Here is a 24370-nt window from a genome sequence, read left to right as displayed (position 1 = left end):
TGTGTGTGTGTGTGTGTGTGTGTGTGTGTGTGTGTGTGTGTGTGTAGTAAACATCATATATGTAGGCGGAGAGAGGTTGGCCTGGTGTGACTTTAAAAAAAAATGAAACAAGCTGGTGAGACTTATTTGGGCATCAAACAAAGCATCAGTTCTCAATGGGATTTAAGTATCTACGTTCAGAAATGAGATTTATATATCTGTCGGAAACATTGTATATGTACGCGGAGAGTGGTTGTCCTGTTGTGACCTTTTTTGCTTAAAACAAATCTTGAAACAAACTGGTGGGACTTATTTGGATAGTGATGCCCGCTTCAGTATGCAGTCATCATCATCATTTTTTTTTGGGTTACCTCTTGCTTCTTTCTTCCGAGCTCAGGATTAAGATAGCACTGCAGCTAATTCTGCCGACATCACCTTTGAAACGTTTCTTAAACCTCAACTTGCGTCACTTGACGACGCACCGTCTAGTTAGAGACTTAATGAGAGCGTAAGACTCGTTCAAATATGGCTAAAATAAAAGAGAGATCCGCTACAAGTCGCGGGCAAATGTTGTCATGGATTCTCGCTATGCAGTATATTAAAATCCTTACTGTTGAAGTATAAGTGGATTGTCTATTAGTTTAAAATTGATGCATCCAACTTATTAATATGGTATATATATCTGGACAAGAGGTCTTAAATTTAAATTCTGATTAACACAGTTTATTATAACCATTATTGCTCGCTCATGTATTCCACGTCTGAGACGAAGAACAAGTAAATTGTCCACCATCCCACTCACTATATAAGTGAATTATGGACAGGATATGTGTCCCAACAAGATTTTACAGTGTTGATCTTTTGTTTCAGAGCTATATATATATTATATATAGAATAAATAGAAACAGCCCATTAGCAGTGGTTAATAGCGGCCGGGCAGGATTAGGAGAAACACACGCTAAATTGTAAGACGTCTTAATTTTTCTAAATACATTGGTTTTTTATTACTATGCATCTAGGCATAGTGTATAAACAAAACGTCTTAATTATAACTTGGAATGAATGGAGTAGTATACAAAAATTCACGTGCGTAGTGCATTTTGTCCCTAAGTTTCTTCTGGGCCAAATCCAGAATGGTTATTATAATGATCGATATCTACATAGTAGCATAACTAAGCTCGACATTTCAAATTTTCATTAAAGTGGAGAATCGGAAGTCTCATCTGATCTCTGAGTTTAATTTCATGATTTCTGAGAGATAATGCGCCTAAAGAAAATGTATAGAATGCCCCAAGAAAACGTTGTGAATATTACCTCACTGCAATGTACCAAGAAGAAGTTTTGTGCTCATATACATGATCAATACATGGCTACATGCAGCATGGGGATTGCAGGGAAAAAAGAAGTAGCAGATGGAGAGTTTAGCTAGGTACCGACTCTTTTTGTTTTTGGCAGTGTGCACACATGATCAAGTCATCAAACTTAGGCGAATCTTCTGCATGCTGATTAACATATGTAGCATGCCCTACCATTTTTTTTAGTTGTTAACTCTCTGTATTTGTATGTATGACACTTCTTTTTTGACATACTAATGGCGACCGACCATACTGGATGCCTGGATCGTACATACCACATGCATCAGAACCTCTTGTCATTCGGCATTATTAGGCTTCCAATGATGGGCGCATCGCCAAAATTCTGCCTGTGAGTAGTTTTGTCGCCAGTTGCTACGTACAGGTACGTGCTCCGTCGACCAGGTGATTTTTTTTTAATTTTAACATTTTTTTGATAACTAATTTTAAATCTAACACTGTAAGTTTTTTTAAAACTAACACTTTTGGCCGCGCCTATTGTCCTGACGCGGCTAAATGCCTGTGCCGCGCCATGCATGGTAACGCGGCAGAGGTCTGACGTGGCGACGATTGGTTTCGGTGACCGTTGACGTGGCAGCTTTTGTCGCGCCACTGATCTTGGCGCGGCAGTGCCGCGCCCTGATCCATGGCGCGGCAGAGCCGAATAAATACCGCGTGGCTGGCTGCCCGCACGCACGCACCCTGCCCCCCCCCCCACCTGCCGCCAGCGCCCGCACCGCCGCCAGCCGCCACGCAGCGCCCGCCCGGCCACGCCGCGCCCGCGCCCGCCCGACCACGCCGCGCCCGGCCACTCCCGCCGCGCAGCGCCCGCGCCGGCCGCGCCACGAACGCCGGCACGTCAAGGCCGCCCGCTCCTAAGGTACCTCCTCTCGATTTCATATTTTTTTTTTGCTTATAATTGATTTAGGATAATTAGTGATTTAGGATAGTTAGGGTTGATTTCATTTTTTATTATTATTGATTTAGGATAATTAGTGATTTAGAATAGTTAGTAATTTAGGATAGTTAGGGTTGATTTCATATTTTTTTTATTATTGATTTAGGATAATTAGTGATTTATGATAGTTAGTAATTTAGAATAGTTAGGGTTTTATGATTGGTATTGATTTATGATAGTTAGTGATTTAGGATAGTTAGGTTAGTGAATTTATTTATGATTTACGTAGGTTTGATTATGTATTTATTATCTAGTATAGTTAGGATTTTGGGTTTAGGGGTTTAGGATAGTTAGGTTAGTGATTTGTTTGTGAACTTACAAATGTTAATTTAAATTTTGTTAATTTGAATACTCTAACGCTTTATTTATCAATTCGTAACAGGATGGCTCCTCCCACGCAGCACCTGTTATATCCCATTCTTGAGGTGGAGTATGACGACCAGCACCGAACACACATCTTGAGTGACAATGACGTAGAGGTGTCGTTGCCTCCTTTGAGGCCCTACACGCACACCAGGGCGCACCAGTGGGACGAGCGTTATGCGCCGTACATACGGCGTGCCGGCTTCCTCGAGCTTGTCCGTGTTGTCAACCACGGCCTTCCGCCCCTTGACCCAGCACTATTTACTACAGCTGTAGACAGGTGCGAGTGCATTCTTTGTACGTAAACTTTCTTCTAACAAATTTGAGATAACTAACAGTCATTCTATTCTTATAACAGGTGGAGGCCTGAGACCCACATGTTCCACCTACCTTGTGGCGAGATGACCTTGACGTTGCAGGACGTGAAGGCTATTTTAGGCTTTCGGTTGGGGGGACTTCCAGTGACAGGGATAGTTGACAACGATCACTGGAGGAAGCTTGTGGCTCAGTTTCCTAGCTTTCTTTCACCGGACGACGATGCTTCCAAAAAAAATAAGTGAGTAATTCAAGCCTATTTAATACTTGCATTGCTTTCCTGCAGCCATAAAGTCTCATTTTCTTTGGTCAATTTCAGGAAAAGTTCCGGGGTTTCGTCGTCCTGGATCACGAAGCGCTTTGATTACTTTGACCCACAGGCTGAGGAGGCTCTGATCGACAGGTTCGCTCGTGTGTGACTCTAGCACTTTTTTGGTGCTTTCCTCTTCCCAGACGCCTCGGGCAATACGATCAGCTAGATGTTCCTTGACATACTACGACAGCCATGGGAGAACATAGCGGTATACAGCTAGGGCAGCGTAGTCCTGGCATGGACGTATCGACAGCTATGCGTTGCCTACCGTCGCACCTCAGGATATGCGAACCTTGGAGGTTGCTTGTACCTACTCCAGGTGTGGTGTTGGGAACGATGGCCCGTTGGGAGACCCCTTAATAATGGTTTACCGGTAAGTACTTCAGTTCACTATATTCTTGGAGGCAGTTACATATGAATTCATTATTAATGGCTAATTCATTATCATGTTCAATGCAGCAATGGAATGGGCAGGATACACTCCCTACAGCTCTGTATATCTGGACGGAAGCAGAGTTAGTTAGAGGAAATACGAGGCACAAGTATAGAGAGTACACGGACGGTCTCGATGTTCTGACACAGCACCAGGTTACGCTTTCTTTACTATCATACCTGTGTCTTGTTCAATGTATACTATATCACAACCTAACTCAATTACAAAATTCAGGTGCATTAGTGTCCTTGTGATGCTCCGGAGCTCCAGTACTATCTCAGTCCTGTCACTAGGGACGAGTCAGACGAGTATCGCTGCAACATCCCTCTTATTTTCTTCCATGTGGTCGAGATTCACTTGCCCATCCGGGTCTATAGACAGTTTTGGAGAATGACAGGCTGCCCACCACCGCTTTACTCCACCAACTAAGAATTACACAGGTGCGTTATTGATTAATAACAATGCTACAATCCAGAGGTGTGTGGTATAACTAACATTGTTTTGTTTCAGGTATGACCGTAGAAAGAGGTATAAGACCAAGGATTGACGCGTGACACACAGCTCGCATATCCATTTGTGGCAGAACAGGGTACGACATCCGGTCCATGCGGGTCCTCCACACGACCAGCACACCTTCGATGAGTACCTGCGATGGCTTCACAGGTCTACGAGGGCACATATCAAGCCCTCGTACACTGACGTGGCGATTGACGAGGACTCGGAGGAAGATGTCATCGAAGATTTGTACGACGTTACCACTAGGAAGGACACACAGCTGGAGAGAGCCCCGCTTCAAAGATACGTGGTAATATACTTGAATAGTATAATTTATTATCCTTTTAGTATTAAGTATGTGTACTAAAACTGTTCAACCGCATTTCTATACCCAGGTGACATAATTGTCAAGGCTGTCCAACGAAGCAGCGTTCAGGCTTCACGAGTCTAGAGGGCAGAGGCCAGGCGTTCTCGTGGTTTTTGTAGAGGTAACATAAACTTGTCCGTTTCGAAAATGTTTCTTTAGTGTATATGCGTTTGGGTAATGCACTAACTTTAACGTCTATTTATGCAGAAGGTGAAGAAAAGCTATAGGAAGGTAGCTCAGAAGCTGAGCTGCATGGACACTCCTTATGAGGAACCTCCACTCGCGGCGCGGTTGAGTGCCACGTCTTCAGCCTCTTTGAGGACACCAGCTGGCTCTTCTCAGCAGATGACAGGTGCCAGTTCCGCGGTGCGTACATCGTCATATCATAGCGCTGGGAAGGACCCTGCAACCGAGGACGACGAGGACGACGATGACGACGACCCCCCGGGCTTCCGCAGACAGCACGACCAGTGGAACGATTGGCCGTAGCACGAGATCGACATGTCTCAGCTAGATGGTGCCCCGCTTGGTACCCAAAGAGCCTCACAGGTACTATCAAAGATAGTTTATTTAAATACGTAGGCTCTATGAACTAACGATCATAAAAAATTATAAGTAATCGTGCGTATTATATACTTACAGGGTACGAGCCATACGTACCGTTGACACGATCATACCGACATTGGCTACACTCCCAATGTGTTGCTAACAAATCCGAAAAGACAGAGGCGTCCAAGGGATCCTTACACTCCTGGGTCTTAGTTTGTTAGGTCAAACGAATATTGGCGTCCGAAACTTGCGGAGTTATTTGGTTATGTTATGTCAAACTTATGTCAAAATAATGAAAATATTATATGGCAGCTTGTCAACTTGCGCACAGACTTTATTTATCTATTTCATATTCGTTTCTTTGCGTCACGGCAGCACTGCCGGCGGGATTAAGTATCAACTAGTTCGGGAACCGATAGTCCCGACGTATCTCGACGCCGATGGCAATTTTTCGTAATTGATTAGTTAAATTGGTGGTTAACCGTATTATGAAAGACGGAAAAACAAATCATTGGCTTATCAAATTCTGTATTCGGCCGTGAAAAAAATTCAACAAAAGACAGAAATAAATCTACTATTGATTTTACGTCAAGCAATACTTAGAATGACCCCCACTATCGGCGTGACGCGTTCGGATTAAACTGTTCAGGTACCGTCGGCCGAGCGGCGGGCGCGGCGGCCAGACGGGCTTGCTGCTCGGGCAGGCGGGACTGGACGCGGTATTTATTCGGCTCTGCCGCGCCACGGATTAGGGCGTGGCACTGCCGCGCCACCATGCATGTGGCGGCACAGGTATTTGGCCGCGTCAGGGCAATAGGCATGGCAAAAAATGTTAGTTTAAAAAAAACTTACAGTCCTAAATTTAAAATTAGTTATAAAAAGTGTTAAAATTAAAAAAAAATTCGACCAGGTCGGAAACACGTGTTCGATCGTCGCCATCGAACGAAACAAACGAAACATGCAAGAAGACCCTTCTTCCTGGCATGCACCTGAGCCTTGCACGGCACAACCACCAGTCCATTAGTTAGCTGGCTAATTATCCTTCCTCAAACTAGATATAGTGCATCTCTGCAGGCCACTTGATGATTATTTACAAGCAGGTTGGCAGGTTGCATGGTTTGCATAGAAGCTCTGAGCTCGAGTTAAGTATAGTTAATCGGGGCTAATCATTCTCATCTCCTCAGAGAAAAACGATCTGCCCCGGTCAGAAATCCCGGACGGTCGAGCCTCCAAGGACATGGCGGCGTTCAATTGGGCCAAGCGAGTCTGGCCTGACCGCTGCACAGTGGTTCAGGGGACACGGCGCCGGCTGCCGGCTTTTGATAAATCCCGGAGCCGTCCAGCGCAGGCTTGCTGCAGGCGAGGTTCATCGTCCCCGGGCGTCTTCCTGTGCGGCGGTCAGATTACGGGAGGTGAGATCTCGTTAGATTGCGGATGGCGTAAGAATATTTCCGATCCAGCTTCGAGTAGCGCACCCCCCACAAGGCCACAACAAGAATATGTTGGTTAAGATTGTTTGAAGGAGACGCCATTTTCTGGGATGGAGACAGCTCTACCAAACTACTCCCTACAAGCTACCAAGAGTCAGGTTAAGTGCTGCTGCTACTCGAGTCTTGCAAGTTGATGCAGGTTAGTCTGCATGACTGCATGCGTGTCTGCAGCAGCCAGGTATATCATTCATACAGTAGAGCCTAGAAGTTGGTAGTACATAGACCCCGTTTGGTATAGATTCTTGGCTGGCTTCTGAATCTGTTTTTCAGCTCCACCTGCCAAATGCCTCTGACCTGCTCAGATCTTAGGAAAAAGCCCCGGAATTCCTGCTGAGACAAGGGAGAAGAGAGAGTAGGAGCTGAAATTTGTGGCTTCTTCCAGCTTCTCTAGCATAAGCAGGCCCCATCGCGGCCATGGGTCTCCTTTGCCTCCGGCGCGTCTGCGAGGGCGGCGGCGGTGCGTCTGCTGGACACCAGCGTTGTATCCGCTGGAACCGGGAGCAGGGCCCCGCCCAGCAGCGCGAGGCGGCGGTGCTAGTGAGGCGCGCAGCCGTAGAGGTTGTGGGGCGCACGGGCGGTGAGATGCGGGGGCAGGGCTAGGGCGATGCGCGCTGCTCGGGAGGCGCCAGGAGCTGTGACCTCGACATGGGGAGGCGCGACGAAGCCGACGTAGGGGAAGAGGAACAGGGGAGTAAGGACCTACACGAGGCCTATCCATGTGCGGGGTGATAAGGTAGAGAAAAGGTAATGAGAAAAAGAATAAATAAAAGGAAATAAAAGGAGAGAAAAAAAGAAAAAAGGATATTATGGACATTTCATCCCTTTTCATCATAAGGAGAAGCTATTTTTTCAAACGGTCTAAAAAAACAGATTCAGTTCCTCATGTGAATCTGCTCTACAGATGAAGCCACAACTAAAGCTATTTTGGCTGGAGCCGGAGCTCTACCAAACAGGCCTATAGTTAAGCTGATGATTCCTTTTTAGTGCCAGTTGATACTTGTTTGTAGGCCCGAGGAATCTCAAGCAGGGAAGATCTTCTAGAAAAGTGTATTAGGATCGATCATTTTTCTACCCGTAGTCTCTTCTTCGAGAAGCTAATATATAGTTATAAATTTATAAATGGTTTTGAGAAGAGCAGGGGTGAAAGTGGTGTGAATAATTCTTCGACCCGAATATGAATTTTGAGGATATGGAGAAGAACTTTTCATATCCATGCGGATATGGATAATCCAAATCCAATTTTGTGCGGATGCAGGGTAGGATGTAGAATAGGTAAAATCCGGCGGATATAAATTATCCGCAATTTCTATGCGGATTATTCGATGTTTAAAATATGATATCTGAAAGTTTCTCTCCCTAGATTAAAGAATTTGGGATTTAAAAAAGTTTGTTAGTTGAGAACTCTTATTTTGTGATGTGGTTGTTTGATGTTTTAATTTTTAAATTAAGAATTTGCTAGGTGTTATTATTTATAGGCTAATAACTTATCATTTTTAGTGAAAATAACACGTTAAGTGTTAATTATCAGTATGATAGCCGCAATATGGAATGCAATGCAAGCTTATTATCTATTGCTTGTTCTTGGTTCTTTACTAAATCAATTCTTGACAAGCTTATAATTCTCTACGAATGCACATATTACTGAACTATCCCAAAAAATCCGCATCCACATCCACGCCCGTGTATTATCCACTCTGCACCGAATCCGACAAAGAAAAGCGGATTAGGATACGAAAAAACATTATTTGCACTGATCCAATCAGTTTTCATCCCTAGAGAAGAGGCTCCATGCATAGAGCAGAGTGGTTAGGACAGGGGAGAGGGACAGCCCACCCCGACAATCGTGTAGTAAACTTTGTGTTTCCAAAACCGAAATGCTTAGGGGCAGGCGTTCGATCTTCCGGATGCTGACATTGCCGTGAGCAGTGATGCTGCCCTGAACGGCTCAACAAGTGTGTCTATTATGCTCGCATTTTTTATTGGAAAATCATTCGGTCGTTGTCCACTCTCTAGAACAGAAACCCCACCCTCCACTCGTCGAGGTTCCAGACTCCCACCATCGCCGCCGCGTGCTGCGACTGCTCCGCTACGATGGCCGCCCGCCTGCCACCATCCTTCCTCTCCACCGGTGGTGCTCGCGCGCCACAGCTGGTGCTGATGCTGATGGTGCTCGCTTCGCTCGTCGCTCTCGCGGCCCGCTCCGTCCCGTCGTGTGCGTTGCCCGCCTGGCCGAGCCAAGCCCGGTGGTGGTGGCGCTGGTGGTGGTGGTGGTGGTCGCGCTGCTGCTAGTGCTGGTGGTGCTCGCGCGCTACCGCTCAACGCTGGCTTCGACCGGCCATGGCCTCTCCCATGTTGCAAAACGCTTGTTTCAAGTGTATCAGATGTTTCATAGGTATGTTGCAAGTATTTCATATGGATACTGCAAAAGTAAATCGAGATGTTGCATGTGTTGCAATGGTTGTACACGTATGCTGCAAGTGTGCTTATGTAGATGTTGCATATGTTTTCGTGCATATGTTGTAAGTGTTATATATGGATGTTGCATATGTTTATAATGGTTTCAAATGTTTTTGCAAAGTGTCTCAGATGCATGTTTCAAGTTCATCAGTCTTAAGATATATGTTGTAAGTGTTATATCTGGATGTTTCAAAAATAGATTGGGGGTGCATTTTCCTCCTCTCCTACTGATTCCCCATCTCGGTGTCTCCTTCGCCTCCCGCGCCGCAGTGAGGTTCGGCACAGCTCTCTGGGTCCTCCCCTTCCAAGTGCTCAGGCTGTCCGCACCGCGGACCTGCAAAGCGTGCGCTACGGTACCGGCTGCACCGCTAAAGCCTGCACCGCTCGCCTGCAAAGCGTGCACTACGGTACCGGCCGATCGATGGACCACTATTCCTGGAGGAGCTGCGTGCCGTGCGCTACCCGCGACTGTGCATCCCGGGGGGAGAGAGAGAGAGAGTTGGGGAGAGAGAGAAAGGGGGAGGGAGGGGAATAAAATATGGAATAGTGGATATGGAGTATGGGATAGAGATAACACGGGTGCAGGAGAAATATGTATAGAGTAGAGAATCTCGATGACTAAAATAAAATATTTCTTTTTAGAGATAGAAATAGAGGTCTACGAGTAAGTTGGGCGTAGGGCAGCATTGGAGGAGCAGAAACCAATGTTGGCATGCGGATGCGGATAGGCCACGTCGGCTAACGAGGCACGACCGCACAAGGCTTTTTTTAGACAAAGATGCACGAGCGGGGCCGAACGCGTCCTGCAGCCGGATGTCCAGGCGAAAGCCCTTCCGTCTCCAAAATGGAGAGGATGTTAAGGAAGGAAAGAGCACTCGTCCAATTTCAGCCCAATGCATTGAACTCGAAGAACGGGCCCATTAATACGGCCCTATTAGGACTTCCCGTCCAGATATCTTTGTCGTCGTCGTCGGTCGTCGTATCTGAGCCAAATCTTACTTGGAAGTAGGGTTTTGGCCTGTCCAATCCGATCCGCCTCGTGCAGTTGCACTTGCACCGATGGGGAAGGACTCGAAGCCGAAGGACGCCAAGGGGAAGGGCAAGCAGGCGGCCGGCTCCTCTGGCGGCGACGATGGCGGCGGCAAGGGAGGCAAGGGCAAGGGCTGCAAGTCCGCTGTCGGACTCGGCACCTGCACCTACGTCAAAGGTACCGTTCCTTCTCCGTTGGCCTGGATGTATTGCACGCGAGGATTTCGTATGATATTGGGTGAAAGCTTGGGCGGTTACGGTCAGGTCTCGTGTTTTGGGGTTGCCTCATGTCTTCAGTAGGATGGGCCATCCGTAACTGATTGTGATTCTCCCATTTTACAGGGTATGTTGTGAAATTGAGTTGCAATTAGCATCGTTGTTAGTTATATCTATGTTTTGTTTTTCGGTTGCAAGTAAACAAAAGCTGATTGATGATCCTGTATCTGCAGCTAGGCACGTATTGTGTGAGAAGCAGGGGAAGATCAATGAAGCTTATAAGAAGCTGCAGGATGGATGGCTGGACAATGGGGACAAAGTCCCACCTGCTGAGTTTGCTAAGGTAAGGGGTAAGGGCCCGATTGATGGGCACTCCTCCACTCCTCTCGGCTCAAGAATAGTTAGGTTTGCTTAGATGAAAAGGGTAGTGATGAACTATGCACATTCAGCACATTGTTACTGATGAGACTTCATCATTCTGTGACTTCGAGAGTTTTACCTTTTAGTGACATTTCCCCATCTCCGATTTGGCCTTGAAGAGAATTAATAAAGGATATATATCTCTATCTTCTTGTACTGATAGTTTCCTGTGATTTTGAATGAGCCTGATGATCTTTGGTTGCACTTTGATAAGATCCTGACTGCTATAAGTCCATTTGTTTCATGCCAAGCGTAGAGAATAGATGCTGTGTATGAGCAGCTATTAGTTAAAGATGGGTGCTTTTGCTGGCATCTAAATGATGTGTATGTGCATGGACTATTGAGGAAAGGGTTTGGGTGATTTTATTATAATTGGCAAGGCTTCTGGTAGAGCAGTAGTCAAAATTGGTAGTGGCTTAGTAGTCTTAGAAATTAGAACTTGGCTGTTGGCTTAGCCTTTTTCTGACAGTAAAGTGGTCTGGGTACTGCTCTCCAAAGGATGAGCTATCATAATTGCTTTTGCTTGGAAACGAGCAAAGGCAAGTTCTAGGGAAGATCACTGCACAATTAGTTCTATATTATCATTCCTATAAAGTTTTGAAAATCTGTGTTTACATGCAAGAGCACTGAGAAAGCTGCAGTGCAAAGCTAGCTTGCAGCAAACTTGTTTATGAGGCTATTTCAGCTTATATATCTTCACATGCATTTAGTACTGGAAGTAAGAATGCTAGTTTTGGTGTAAACACTAATTTAAATTTGCTCAGATTGTGAACCTTGGGAAGCCCAATTAGAGATTGGAATCTGCATAAAGTACTGAAAATAGCCAATAGTGGTGAATGTTCCCAATTCAAAAGTTGACAAACTTTTTAAATCATCCAGTTTGAGACTTCGGTTGGAGCATGCTTATAGCTGCTATTTAGTGGGGGCGCATATGACACCAAATTTCTGTTGTTGACCTCGTATATGTTACTGATCTTAAAATCTGTTCTCCCATTTACAATCTGACTAACTATTTTGTTGAAGATTTTCTCAGAAGTTTTTATACCATTAGGTACCAAAATTATAACACATCCTGACTTTCTTTTTCAAACTACAGGTAGCACAAGAGTATTCTGAATGCCCATCAGGGAAGAAAGGTGGAGATCTTGGTTGGTTCCCTCGTGGCAAGATGGCTGGCCCTTTCCAGGAGGTTGCTTTCAACACTCCTGTGGGAGCTGTTAGCGCACCATTCAAGTCCACGTATGCCTTTGTCACTGTTTTTCTTCCATTGTTGGCCTATTGAATATCCTGGCAGTAGTGCCCATGGCACAAGTCCTGGTCATTGCAATGCTGCATTTTTCCTTTGGACTTGAGAATAGGCTCTTATGCTGCTTGAAAATATGGAAAACACTGAATGCTCTTGAAAATATCATCTTCATTAAGGCTACTGATCGTATCACATCTTTTACCAGCTGCTTACTACGACACTGTGTTTCCTGTGCAGGCATGGGTATCACTTTATCCTCTGCGAAGGAAGGAAGAACTGATCTAGAAGTGTGATTCAGGTTGGGGAGACTGCATCATCAGGCTGTATTATGCAAACTGCTCGTCTTCTCTAATAAGCGCTGGACGTGTACTTTGTGTTGGGCAATTATCCCGTCCCTAAAGACTTGCCAAAACAAAAGAATGTGTGTGTTGCTGTAATTAACATATGATACTGATATAATCTGATATGACATACCTATCTGGGTCGGTTAACAGGTGGGGTTTTAGCATGTTGCATACCATTTATCTTTCAGCCATCACCGCGGTACCACGTCGTGGTAATACCCTTACGTCTATCCTCTTCGTTTTTGGAGTGGGGGCGTGTGTTTGGTTTTGGCCATTCACGCCATACCAAAATTTGGCCGCCAGTGAAAATTGGAATTCATTTGCTTTGTATTCAAAGTTTGGTCTGTCCTTGGAAAATTGGCCTTGCCTATGCACATTAGGATACCGATCCTTGAAGGCACTTTGCCTGAAAAGAGGTGAGGTGGCGGGATATCTGGACATGGTTGCACGCAGTGCAAGGTTTTAAGGGCATACACATCTTCATTTAAATCAAAATGCATCTTAAATTAGGTATCATATTTCCAAATTGTTCACACCAAAATATTGTTTATAATTAAATCTACAAAATAAGAGTTGAATTGACTATATTTTGACAAAAAAAAAAAAGAATTTTAATACTACATGGATTCCACATGTCATATTCGTAGTGAAATTTGGTAGAAATAAAATAAATTTACTAACATATGAATCTCACATGTCATCATACTCATATTCGTAGTGAAATTTGGCAGGGCTACCAACCAAGCCATAGTTTTTTTTAACAATGGCAGCTTGGCCACTATCCAAATATATCTAATATGACAGAATTTTGGTTATACCCTATTTTGTCTTTGGCCAAAATTTAGCTTGCCCAACTAGAGCCTATATCCAAACACACCCTACACTAGGTTTCTATCTTTTCAAGTTTTTTTTGGTTTAAATCATCATGATCATGTTATTCTATGATTTCTCTATTCAAAATTGTAGCTAAAATATTTTTTTTTGTCAAATTTCTCAAACATTAACCAAGTTTACAGAAGAATATAAATCAACGCCTATAATTTTATCACATTATTCATGAAATATGTATTGATGTGCATTTGCGTGAATTTGTAGTTATCAATATATTCATAAAAAGAATATCAAAATTGGAGAAGTTTAACTTAAGGTAAATCTAAAAGTTGTCATTCTGATTATTGCGTAATGTCGTTGAACGACCCATCTCAATTGTGTTCTAGTACAAAGGAACTAATCATCTACTCATATTATGAGCATTCTTGAATCATTTTGAAATTTGAGATAATTCGTGGAACATCTGCAGGATAACCTCGTGTTTGCTAGAGGGAAAACGCCTTTTGCCACGGCATCGGTCGGCATCTCACCAGTGATCATATCCACTCCCGCCATAATAATAGCTATGGATATATGGAAACCAACGGCCGTCATCGTCCAAACTCCAAACCACTATCTCCCCCGTCGCAGGGGATCCCCACCTCTCCGCCTCCGCCTCCTTGCCGCGCGCCACCGCGTCATGGCCCACCACCACCTCCTACCCCTGCAGCGTCTGCCCAACTCCCCTCGCCCACCGCCTCCTCGCCTCCGCCTCCGCCTCCCCACGAAGCCATCGAGGCTCCACAACCACAATCGGCTGCTCCCCCGCGCGGCAGCCGCCAGCACAGCCGCGACAGTGTCCGCGCTGGAGGACTTCCGGCGGTGGCTCGCCTCTCATAGCGTGGGCGATGGAGGAAAAGCCTTTCCAGCCGCCGTGCCGGAGGGCCTCGGCCTCGTGGCGGCGCGGGATCTGCCCCGCGGGGAGGTGGTCGCGGAGGTGCCCAAGAAGCTCTGGATGGACGCCGACGCCGTAGCGGCCTCCGACATCGGCCGCGCATGCGGCGGCGGCGGGGGCCTCCGTCCCTGGGTCGCCGTCGCGCTGCTGCTTATCAGTGAGGTCGCGCGCGGGGCGGACTCGCCGTGGGCGCCCTACCTGGCCATCCTCCCGCGCCAGACCGACTCCACCATCTTCTGGTGAGTGAGCTGACGCCCCGATCGCTCTATTTGTGTTTGGCCAACTGCTTCTGCGCTATTCTCATTCTGATGTTTGAGTGGCGCTTGGTGCCTCCAGTGCAGGTCTGAAGAAGAGCTCCTAGAGATACAAGGTCAGTGTGCAATGTAATGCAAAAAAGTTCATGTCAATTGTGTGTAGGATTTGTCGGTAACTTTTATGCCACTTCTTTCACTTGCAGGAACACAGTTGCTAAGCACCACAATGGGTGTGAAAGAGTATGTGCAAAGCGAATTTGATAGTGTTCAGGCAGAGATCATAAGCACAAATAAGGACCTCTTCCCTGGTAGCATAACATTTGATGATTTCCTATGGGCATTTGGAATACTCAGATCAAGGGTGTTTCCAGAGCTCCGTGGAGATAAGCTTGCTCTCGTACCATTTGCTGATTTGGTAAGTTCTCAAAATGCAATCGATATTGGTGTTTTCTAAATTCTAATCCAACAGGTTATGATTCATACTTATTGTTGCTACATGGTCCTTGTAATTTCTATGATTAAGTTAACATGTCAAAAAATATTCGATATTTTCCATCTCAGAGTGCCTTATTTGAATGTTGGAAATGCATTCTTTAAAATCGTCTGACTTGCTTGGCAAATCAGGTTAATCACAGTCCTGATGTCACCTCAGAAGGATCAAGTTGGGAGATCAAAGGAAAGGGTCTTTTTGGTAGGGAACTCATGTTCTCCTTGCGAACACCAGTGGATGTTAAATCTGGACAACAGGTACAGATGAAGTTCCATTTTTCTGCACTAGGTGCATTGTTTTCGTGGCTTCCAGCATTTATATGTCATACTGGATGCTTCAAGTGATAAGCTAAAAATGTGCAATTTATAACTGAGCACTGGGATTTGCATTGACAGATATATATCCAGTACGATCTGGACAAGAGTAATGCTGAACTGGCACTTGACTATGGGTTTATGGAATCAAATCCATCAAGGGATTCATATACTGTGACCCTGGAAATCTCTGAATCTGATCCATTTTATGGAGACAAACTTGACATTGCAGAGTTAAACGGACTGGGGGAAACTGCATATTTTGATATAATCCTCGACGAACCCCTTCCTCCTCAAATGCTCCCTTACCTGCGATTACTTTGCATTGCTGGAACAGATGCATTTCTCTTGGAAGCACTCTTCAGGAATTCGGTTTGGGGCCACCTTGAACTGCCATTGAGTCCTGAAAATGAGGAATCAATATGTCAGGTCATGCGAGATGCCTGCAAATCAGCCCTTGCTGCCTATCATACCACAATAGAAGAGGTTTACCTATTGACTAGATGTAGCTATTCTTTTTCTTAATCTTTTTATCTTAATTAATCTTATGAAACATGTGTGGAATATTCAGGATGAAGAACTATCGGAAAGAGAGAATTTGCAGCCAAGACTTACAATTGCAATTGGAGTAAGGGCCAGTGAAAAGAAAGTACTCCAGCACATTGATAATATTTTTAAACAGAGGGAGGAGGAATTAGATGGCCTAGAGTACTACCAGGAAAGAAGACTCAAGGATCTTGGTTTAGTTGGTGACAATGGTGAAATTATTTTTTGGGAGTCCTAGATATTGTTTCTAGTAGTGCTATTTGTCCAATAGTGCTAATGAAAGAAATGCCTTCTGACACTGTTAACAAGAAATGCATGGTAAATGGCATGCACATTTCTGTGACATAATCACATAATTAGTAAAAAAAAATTGGGGAAATTAAATCATCATCAACATTTAAAAGAATACATGATCATCAGTTCATCACTGATGGTCGCATCAGGTGAACAGTTAAATTAACATTCACCTAACTACAGATTGGACGTCCTCTTTAGTGCATATGCCAACAAACTTGACTAAAACCTGTACAATATCTATGAGGCCTTTTTGGTTGCGCAGGGGTTGGCAGGGAATGGCAAGGAATATAGTTCAATTCATTGCCAATCCCTCTCAATCCATGCCAATCCACATCAAAACGAGAAAGGTCATAATAAATCTCTGCAAGTGCAGCATATGTTGTATACATGCATCTACATGTACATCCTTCTTCAGACGTGCCAGGCATCTACATGTACATCCTTCTTCAGACATTTCAGGGTCATCCCTAGTGGAGAGCTAGTCCCGGTATAGCAACCAGCTGCGTGTGCATGATGGGCTTGGGCATATGTCATTTGCAATGGTTTGGCTTCAACCCTCATCACAGCCATCTTCTCCAGTTCCTCTTAATCAGCATTGTTGCTGATCATGCCACAGGGAAGGAATATGTTCTTTTTATTCAGAGTCTGTACCACAAAATGGCAACAACTAAAAATCAAATCCAGTGGCTTCAAATTTTCATTTGTCTTGAGAACAAGGTCAATACGCAGAGGACTTTCCAAATAGCGAACTTTCAATGTTAGCACAGATGTAGCAAAATGGTGCGTCATATTGATGACTGAGTCTGACAAACTGAAAAAGTTCCACAACCTGTGAACTCGCTTTTGCTCTGAAAATCTCAAGTATGCAGAAGCCAATTCTTAACTTACAACAGTTTGAGGGTCATTCAGTGGTGCCCATGACCAAATCTCAGGGCAGACTATCTTGTACCTCATTGGTTTAACACCAATCTTCATCATATCAGCATAGAGCATCATGGCATTCAAGACATAGCCAAGCATGCACTGCCCTCGTATCAGTAGTGTATAGGTGAAGCTATCAGGCGTCATACCTGATTTTCTCATGTAGGAGAAAAGCTTGCGAGCTTCATAGTGTTGGCCGTCTAAATAGAGGCCATATATCAAGGTCATATATATCACACTGTTTGGAATTAAAGGGTCTTCTTCAGTTGTAAAGTTTGAGAAGAAAGAGTGAATATCACTGTACTTTATCCCTGAGTGCTCCATCACAAACCTGACCGCATCCTGAACCCTATTCTCTCTGCACAGACCATCAACAAGAACTGACACTGTAATAGCATTAGGTGAAATACCGTTCTCTATCATTTCCTTGTGGAAACGAAAAGCAGCATCTATGCCACCATTCTTGGCATGGCCATGAATAAGAGCAGTGTATGTGACCACATTAGGCTCAATCCCTTTAGCCACCATCTCAGTGTATATAGCCATTGCTATTTGCATCTTCCCTAGTTTTGAATGCCCGTCTATCAAGGAGGAGTATGACACCACATTGGGCTCAATTCCAACCTCAGTCATTCTAGTGCATGTTGCCAGCGCTTCCTCCAAATTCCCATTCCTGCAGTACTCATCAATCAGTGCATTGTAAGCAGCTGCATTCAGATTAGCACCATCTTCCCTTACTCCTTCAAGAAACCTGGCCGCTACTTGCATTTGCCCTCCATCACAAAGGCCTCTCACAACAATGCTGCATGTGAACTCATCTGGGCACAAACCTAAGCGAGTCATCTCCTGGTAAAGTGACAATGCTTCTTGTGCATTTCCAGACCTGAAAGCTCCATCCATCAAACTGTTGTACACAGGAACGGTAGGAGCAACCCCAAACCTGGGCATGTCACGAAACATATCTTTTGCTTCACTGAACCTCTTCGCTTTACAGAAACCGTCAATCAGGGTTGTAAAGACAACAGCATTTGGAATGAGGCCACTATTCAGCAATTCCTGGTACAACACAAATGCACTGTTGACATCATCTCTCTGGCAGTGACCGCTCATCAGCACATTGTATGTATACTGATTAGGCTGCATCCCTGCTTCCTTCATAGCAACAAACAACTGCTCAGCATCACCAATGCAGCCCTCTTCACAAAGCACACATATCATTGTCGTGTATGTGACCACATTCGGATCAATCTGCCATGCCACCATCTGACCCCACATCTCCTGAGCCTTCGCCACATCACCCTGGTACCGGCATGCATTGATAAGAGTATTGTACGTGACCACACTGGCCACCATCCCCCGTCTAAGCATTTCGTCGAACAGCTCCCAGGCGCACGCAGACCTGCGTGCTTTCACGAGTCCGTCCAAGACCGCGTTGCACACTGGCAGCGCCGGCAGCGTCCACAAGCGCCGGAACACGTACAGCGCCTCGTCGAGCAGCCCCATCTGGGAGAGGACGATGACGAGCACGCCGAGGGCCGGGGCAGGGGAGGTGGAGGTGGAGGAGAGAGCCGCGAATGCGGCGCCGGCGCCGGCGCCGCTGGCTGTGGCAGCAGAACTCCGGGCGGGGAAGGAAGAGGAGACCTGGACGAGGGATTTCGTCAAACGGATGGCGTGCGCGAAGTTCTTGGCCGCGACCGCGCCGTGGACGGCGGCGGCGAGGCGCGCGGCGCGGTTGCGGGAGGGAGGTGGAATGGCAGCGGCCGCGGCGGGGCCGGAGGCGGAGAGGCTGTGGCGGCGGCGGAGATGGTGGTGCGGAACGATAGGGCGGCGACGGGAGAAGAGGAGGCGGAGGGACGGGGAGGAGGGCGGCATGGGGGCATCGGGGCGGCGGCAATCTGCCGTATTTGACTACGGGGTTGTTCTACCATAGGATGACGTCATGACTGCACTTCGCAAGCAGCCGGTGCTCAGCGCTCTCATTCCAACGGAGAAACACTTCGGAAGCAACTCGCGAGCGCTGATTTCTACTCTTTTTTTTTTTTCCTTTTTTGCGACCATTTCTACATTTCCTCTTCAATGGACCGGATATATTCCCCAGTGCAATGACCAATTGACCATGAATACAGTTAGGGTCCATTTGGATCCTGGAATTGAATTTATTTTAGGCATATATTAGTTAAGTTAATATAGCTGTATATGAAATATATTTGTATATTTATTGTTAAGCACACGAGAGATATACTTATATGTTGCATTTTTATTGTAAGAAAGTGAGTTGAAAAGTGTGCTATAAGTTGGAGCATTATAGCATAGTGATTTATAGAATTCATTTTCATCTACCAACCTATGAATTTGAGATAGGTTTATTTGTGAGCTTGATAATGTTATGAAATGTCAAATTCAAAGCCAAATGAAGGGATCTAAACGGCCTCTTATGGTTTTCTTTGTTTCGCTTTTATAAATTTTCATGTCTAATAATAGTAGCAAAAAATTAAAGTATTTTTTTAAAGTAAAAACCGAAGCTACAGAACTTAAGACCCAAAAGAAGTGGAAATGGCGCTTCACTCCATGAGAGCACAAAAACCACTTATGTCAGAGAATCTTCTCGCTTTAGTCGTCGGCAGGCTTCAAGCTGCGGAGAAGCCAAAGGTCAAGCTGCTCAAAAACCCTGACAACGTAAACATATGGAGAGTTCATTTGGTTTTAGGTCCTAGACCATAATAATGAACACCACGTGAATAGCAATCTTATCTAATAAAGATCAATGATACAAAAGAAGGTCACTTAAATTTGATGAAAACCATACTCAAACAACAACAAAAATTTAGGAGGCTTACTTAGGTTGGTTAGGTTGAGTTACGCTAGGCTCAAGGTCAAGGACATACTAAATTAAGTTTATTTAGTTTTTTGTTTGATGCTTTATATTGAGAACCGAATTAATATACCAATGGTCCAATAGATCATTTGAAAAACATACCACTTAACTAAAACAAACTGTAAACTTCAGATAGATTAATTTGGTCTTGGTCTTGATTTCACTTTTCATGTTTCTTAGTTGTAACAGGTGAATCGCACGTCATTGTCATCTACTAACTATAGAGATGTTTGGCAGAGCTTCTTGCACAGCTACAATCACAGCAACAGTGCAAGCCTCCCACTTTTGCCAAGCAACTAGGCCCCGTTCGCTGGTCTGAATTTTGGCTGAAACTGGCTGAAAAACACTGTTCCGGCTGAATTGTTGTGAGAGAAAAATATTGTTCCGACTGAAAAAACAAGCCGAACAAGCCAAATTTAAGACAAGCGAACGGGGCCTATATTGTACCGTTGCAGATAGTTGAGCCACAGCCAAAAGACCAAGATATTCCGTTGCAGCCAGCAACATTTTAAAATCAAAAGCGAGCAACCCCATATTATTTTTTGCGGAACAAAAACTTTATTAATGATTAAGGAGTATCGTTATAGAGCAGAGACAAAACAAACTCAGGAAAAGGAGAAAAAAAGACCTCACTACGACCCGATCTAATTGCAAAATGAGCAAGTTCATGTGCTACATTATTTTGACTCCTACCAATTTCAACAATGTCTAAACTACTCAACTCCTCCATAGCAATCTGCGCTTCACGCACCTGAGACCAGCCCACCGAGCGGTCTTGATCAATGTTCTTTAACTTTGCAGCCACCACAACACAATCAGTTTCCAACACCATATGAGTCTCCGGCCACCGCGCATCAAGTGTAATCCCTTCACGGCATGCAGCAGCTTCCGCCTCCTCAGCATCCATGCAATATGAAAGCACATGTCATGATGCCAATTTTGCTTGACTTGCATGATCTCTTATCACCACACCCACAACAGTTGCACCCGACCTAGGGATGAAGACGCCATCAACATTAATCTTCAAGGAACCCGGCAGAGGGGCACATGTTCCCCACAAGTTCACACTGCTTCCCCTTAGTATCATGTTGCGAGCTTCCCTGACGGCATTGTAGAAGAGAGTCCATGTATCGTGTCAAGAAAACGATGGACCCCTCAGAAAAAACCTTTTGTCCGGCGCGCAAAACGTTGTTGTGTACACTCTAAACCCTCCATAAGTGCATAAGCAAGTTTGCATTCACCTCTGTCGTGAATATGCTCATGAGGACTAACAACCAATCGGGTCCAGTAAACACTAGGTCCTCCTTAGCCGACAGCGCCCAATGCTCTCTCATAGCGTGACACAGGGCAACGGCGTGAGGGCATTGCACACAAGCATGGAAACAATCTTCACTCCAGTGACTGCACATCTCACAAGTAGCTTGGGGAGCAATATGTCGATAACACTTATTAGCTTGAGTAGGAATCCCATTGTTGGCAATTTTCCACGCGAAAACTTTGACTTTTTCAGGGACATTAAGAGACCATAAGGTCTTCCACACCTTTCTCCCATCAGCAGGGGTAGAATTGCTGCCGATCTCCCCTTCACCATGCTCCCTTCTCATAGCCAGTCTATATGCACTTCTCACAGAAAAGATACCGGTCTTTTCAAAATTCCAAGCCACCTGATCCGGACAAGCATTGTGGGGAATTTTAATCTTCAGTATTTCCTTGATATCAAAGGCATAGAAATATCTTCTCACCAGCGTTTCATCCCATGATCCAAATTGAGCATCAATCAAATGAGAAACCCATCTCAACCTATAGTGCCGAACACTTCCCACATGTTTCAACCCGTGTTCTCTAGGGATCCAATTGTCATGCCAAATGCGAATGCTCTTTCCATCACACACTCTATATATTGCCCCTTGCTTGAGAAGGGCCAATCCATGTTCTATCTCCCTCCATTAAGGGGAGGTATCTCCTGCAGGGACCGTGTCCAATAAATTCCCTTGTGGGAAGTACTTAGCTTTCAGCACTCTCGCATAAAGACTTTCAGGGTAGAAGATCAGCCGCCATGCCTGTCTTGCTAACAAAGCCTGATTCACCAACCGAAGATCTCTAAAGCCCATACCCCCAAAACCTTTTGGCATAATCATTCTTTCCCAAGGTACCCACTGAACTTTCCTGCGACCATTTTTTGAGCCCCGCCAGTATGCTTGTATATGCTTCATCAAATTATCACAAAGAGTTACAGGCAACTTGAAGACACTCATCACATAATTGGGCAAAGCTTGCGCCACCGACTTAATTAGAACTTCCTTCCCAGCCGCGGACAACTCCTTCTCCTTCCATACAGTCATCCGTTTATGAAATCTTTCTTCTAATGGTTGGAAAACTCCCCTTTTCAGCCTGCCCATAGGTGTCGGTAACCCCAAGTATTTAGCTTTGAAATCAATTCTCTGGACCCCGAAAATCTCTCTAATCTGGTTTCGGACACCCTCTTGTGCATTCTCGCTCATGAACAATGAACACTTACTTGGACTCAACTGCTGACCCGTGCACCTTTCAAAGACAGTAAGAGCGTGCTTAACTGCAGTAGCTTGAACCTGATTCACCCGAAAGAAAAGAAGGGAATCATCCATGAATAACAGATGTGTGATGCTTGGTGCGCGCCTACAAATCTTTAGTCCACCGATCTGTCCCACACTCTCATAATGCCTCAACAGAGAAGAAAGACCATCAGCAACTAGGAGAAATAAATATGGAGATAGTGGATCACCTTGCCGTAGACCATGAGACAGGGAAAAGGAGTACGAGGGCACCCCATTGAAGTGAATAGAGTAGCGAACAGTGGATAGGCGCCTTTAGTGGCCCTATTTGAAAGAGGGCATCTAAAATTTCATCAACGGAAAAATCCCTGCACAGAGCTTCATTCATATCATCAGTTAATTTTAGTACTCATTAAATCAACAAGTTCAGATGGATCCACATTAGAATCAACAGTATAGAGATCACGAAAGAAATCCACCAACACGAGTCTTCGCACCACTCTGCATTCTAATTTTTTTAGCTTGGTGATCTTGTTCTTTCGGGCCCTCTACATCACCTGCCTATGAAAATAACAGGTATTACGATCACCTTCTATCGACGTCGTCGATAGTCCTCTGAGGGGTATCCCACGAAGGTAGATTGATCGGTAGAGATACGTGTAATTAAGAATAAGAAGGCAACATAGACACAAGAGTTAGACAGGTTCGGGCTATCAGCACGACATAATACCCTACTCCTATGGTCTGTTGGTTTGTATTGGCGATCATATGATGTTGCGTGTGTTTTGAGGAGGTCCCTACCCGCCTTATATAGTCTGGGGGGCAGGGTTACAAGTTGGTTAGATCTAGGAGATAACCGAAAAGTAATAATAGATTACATGAATCATGAGATCGAACGTATCCTAATAGATTTCATAGCATCTTCAGGATATCTTCTTGGTATCTTGCGGGGCGCGCCAAGCAGCGTCGTGCTCTACAACCCATGTAGTCTGTCATGGGTATCTGAGGTCGTACCCCCCACAGCTAGTCCCCGAACGCCTTGTATTTGTTGTGCAACGCCGTCTTGAGCTTGTTCGAGCAGGTGTGAACAAAGCTGAGCAGCCAGACTCATAGTCCAACCACCATAATGAGTCACTGAGCAGTTGTGAACCATCACCGAGCAGAGTATCCCAAGTAAGGCTTGCCATAAGGATGTAAGGAGCTCAAGTTCAAAATAAAAAAATTTCTCGCTGTGAACCAAGTGTGCCCACTTAGAGTCCAACCACGAGAAAGGGAGGTAATCGTCTTCAACTTCAGGAGGCACAGAGTCTTCTAGATTAGAGAAAACACACTCACCGCAAGGTGAAGTGTGCCCACTTAGTCCCCGAGCCTGATAGTAGGTGACGTGGTCACGTGGTGCCAGGGTCCAGAAAGTAGATGAAAAGCCAAAGACCAGCCAAGCAGGCAACCAGTCCTCGGGCGTAGCCCTAAAATGAAAAACACACATTCACCGCAAGGTGAAGTGTGCCCACTTAGTCCCCGAGTCTGACAGTAGGTGACATGGTCACGTGGTGCCAGGGTCAAAAACAACAGTGACCAGAAGAAAGTCCCAGTATGATGAGAAACCAAGTCACAATGATGACGTAGTCCCTGAGCCACTAGTGGAAATCTCAGAGAAATCAATTCGTGGAGAAAAAACTAGAGTAATGACTGTACAGTAGAAATTACTGAGCCTTGATGGTAATGCGAAGAAGTTAGCGAATATTTGGTGTGCAGTTCCAAGTTCCATTGGAGAATAGGCGATATGGGCCTCAGTTGCGTGGAAGCCCAGATAACGGCCCAACACGCTGCTTCGAGGAATTCGGAAGGGCGCAAATCATGGTGCGGTTTCCCAAAAACCCTTAAATGCGAAAAGTGGAGAGGGTACCTTTATAACTACATCACCACACTCCATGCTCCCACCTTTGCCACTCTGCCACTTCATCTTCCTCCTTGCCCTCATGCTCCCCCATTTGCATTCGCACGCGCTTCCACCGCCAGTCCCAATCTAGATTTGAGAGATGGCGCCGAAA

The 24370-nt window shown here is 45.2% G+C and overlaps 3 protein-coding genes across 3 annotated transcripts; 2 read left to right on the top strand and 1 right to left on the bottom strand.

Moving 5' to 3' along the window:
* The first annotated feature begins 10050 nt into the window (after positions 1-10050).
* Positions 10051-12490, top strand: LOC136546214 (uncharacterized). Its single transcript, XM_066538178.1, has 4 exons — positions 10051-10278; positions 10550-10659; positions 11833-11975; positions 12220-12490. The coding sequence occupies exons 1-4, from the start codon at positions 10131-10133 to the stop codon at positions 12260-12262; spliced, it is 444 nt and encodes a 147-aa protein (XP_066394275.1). The 5' UTR covers positions 10051-10130; the 3' UTR covers positions 12263-12490.
* Positions 12491-13707: 1217 nt separating this feature from the next.
* Positions 13708-16073, top strand: LOC136546213 (fructose-bisphosphate aldolase-lysine N-methyltransferase, chloroplastic-like). The gene is made up of 6 exons (XM_066538177.1): positions 13708-14330; positions 14433-14461; positions 14549-14760; positions 14970-15092; positions 15231-15635; positions 15721-16073. The coding sequence occupies exons 1-6, from the start codon at positions 13723-13725 to the stop codon at positions 15931-15933; spliced, it is 1590 nt and encodes a 529-aa protein (XP_066394274.1). The 5' UTR covers positions 13708-13722; the 3' UTR covers positions 15934-16073.
* A 794-nt stretch (positions 16074-16867) lies between these two features.
* LOC136546212 (pentatricopeptide repeat-containing protein At5g61400-like) lies at positions 16868-19134 on the bottom strand. Its single transcript, XM_066538176.1, has one exon. The coding sequence runs from the start codon at positions 18783-18785 to the stop codon at positions 16872-16874; it is 1914 nt and encodes a 637-aa protein (XP_066394273.1). The 5' UTR covers positions 18786-19134; the 3' UTR covers positions 16868-16871.
* Between the last annotated feature and the right edge of the window lie 5236 nt (positions 19135-24370).

The sequence above is a fragment of the Miscanthus floridulus genome, chromosome 3, assembly GCF_019320115.1.
Source record: "Miscanthus floridulus cultivar M001 chromosome 3, ASM1932011v1, whole genome shotgun sequence".
NCBI classification, from domain to species: domain Eukaryota; kingdom Viridiplantae; phylum Streptophyta; class Magnoliopsida; order Poales; family Poaceae; genus Miscanthus; species Miscanthus floridulus.
Note: the sequence above shows the minus strand (reverse complement) of the source record. Positions and strands in the feature narration are given on the sequence as shown.

Bases quoted from the DNA above. Each gene is read 5' to 3' on its own strand.
- LOC136546214 (XM_066538178.1), top strand. From the start codon at position 10,131: ATGGGGAAGGACTCGAAGCCGAAGGACGCCAAGGGGAAGGGCAAGCAG. The intron at 10,660-11,832 runs GTAAGGGGTAAG...TTCAAACTACAG, and splicing joins CACCTGCTGAGTTTGCTAAG to GTAGCACAAGAGTATTCTGA. The intron at 11,976-12,219 runs GTATGCCTTTGT...TTTCCTGTGCAG, and splicing joins AGCGCACCATTCAAGTCCAC to GCATGGGTATCACTTTATCC.
- LOC136546213 (XM_066538177.1), top strand. From the start codon at position 13,723: ATGGATATATGGAAACCAACGGCCGTCATCGTCCAAACTCCAAACCAC. The intron at 14,462-14,548 runs GTCAGTGTGCAA...TTTCACTTGCAG, and splicing joins AGAGCTCCTAGAGATACAAG to GAACACAGTTGCTAAGCACC. The intron at 15,093-15,230 runs GTACAGATGAAG...TTGCATTGACAG, and splicing joins ATGTTAAATCTGGACAACAG to ATATATATCCAGTACGATCT.
- LOC136546212 (XM_066538176.1), bottom strand. From the start codon at position 18,785: ATGCCGCCCTCCTCCCCGTCCCTCCGCCTCCTCTTCTCCCGTCGCCGC.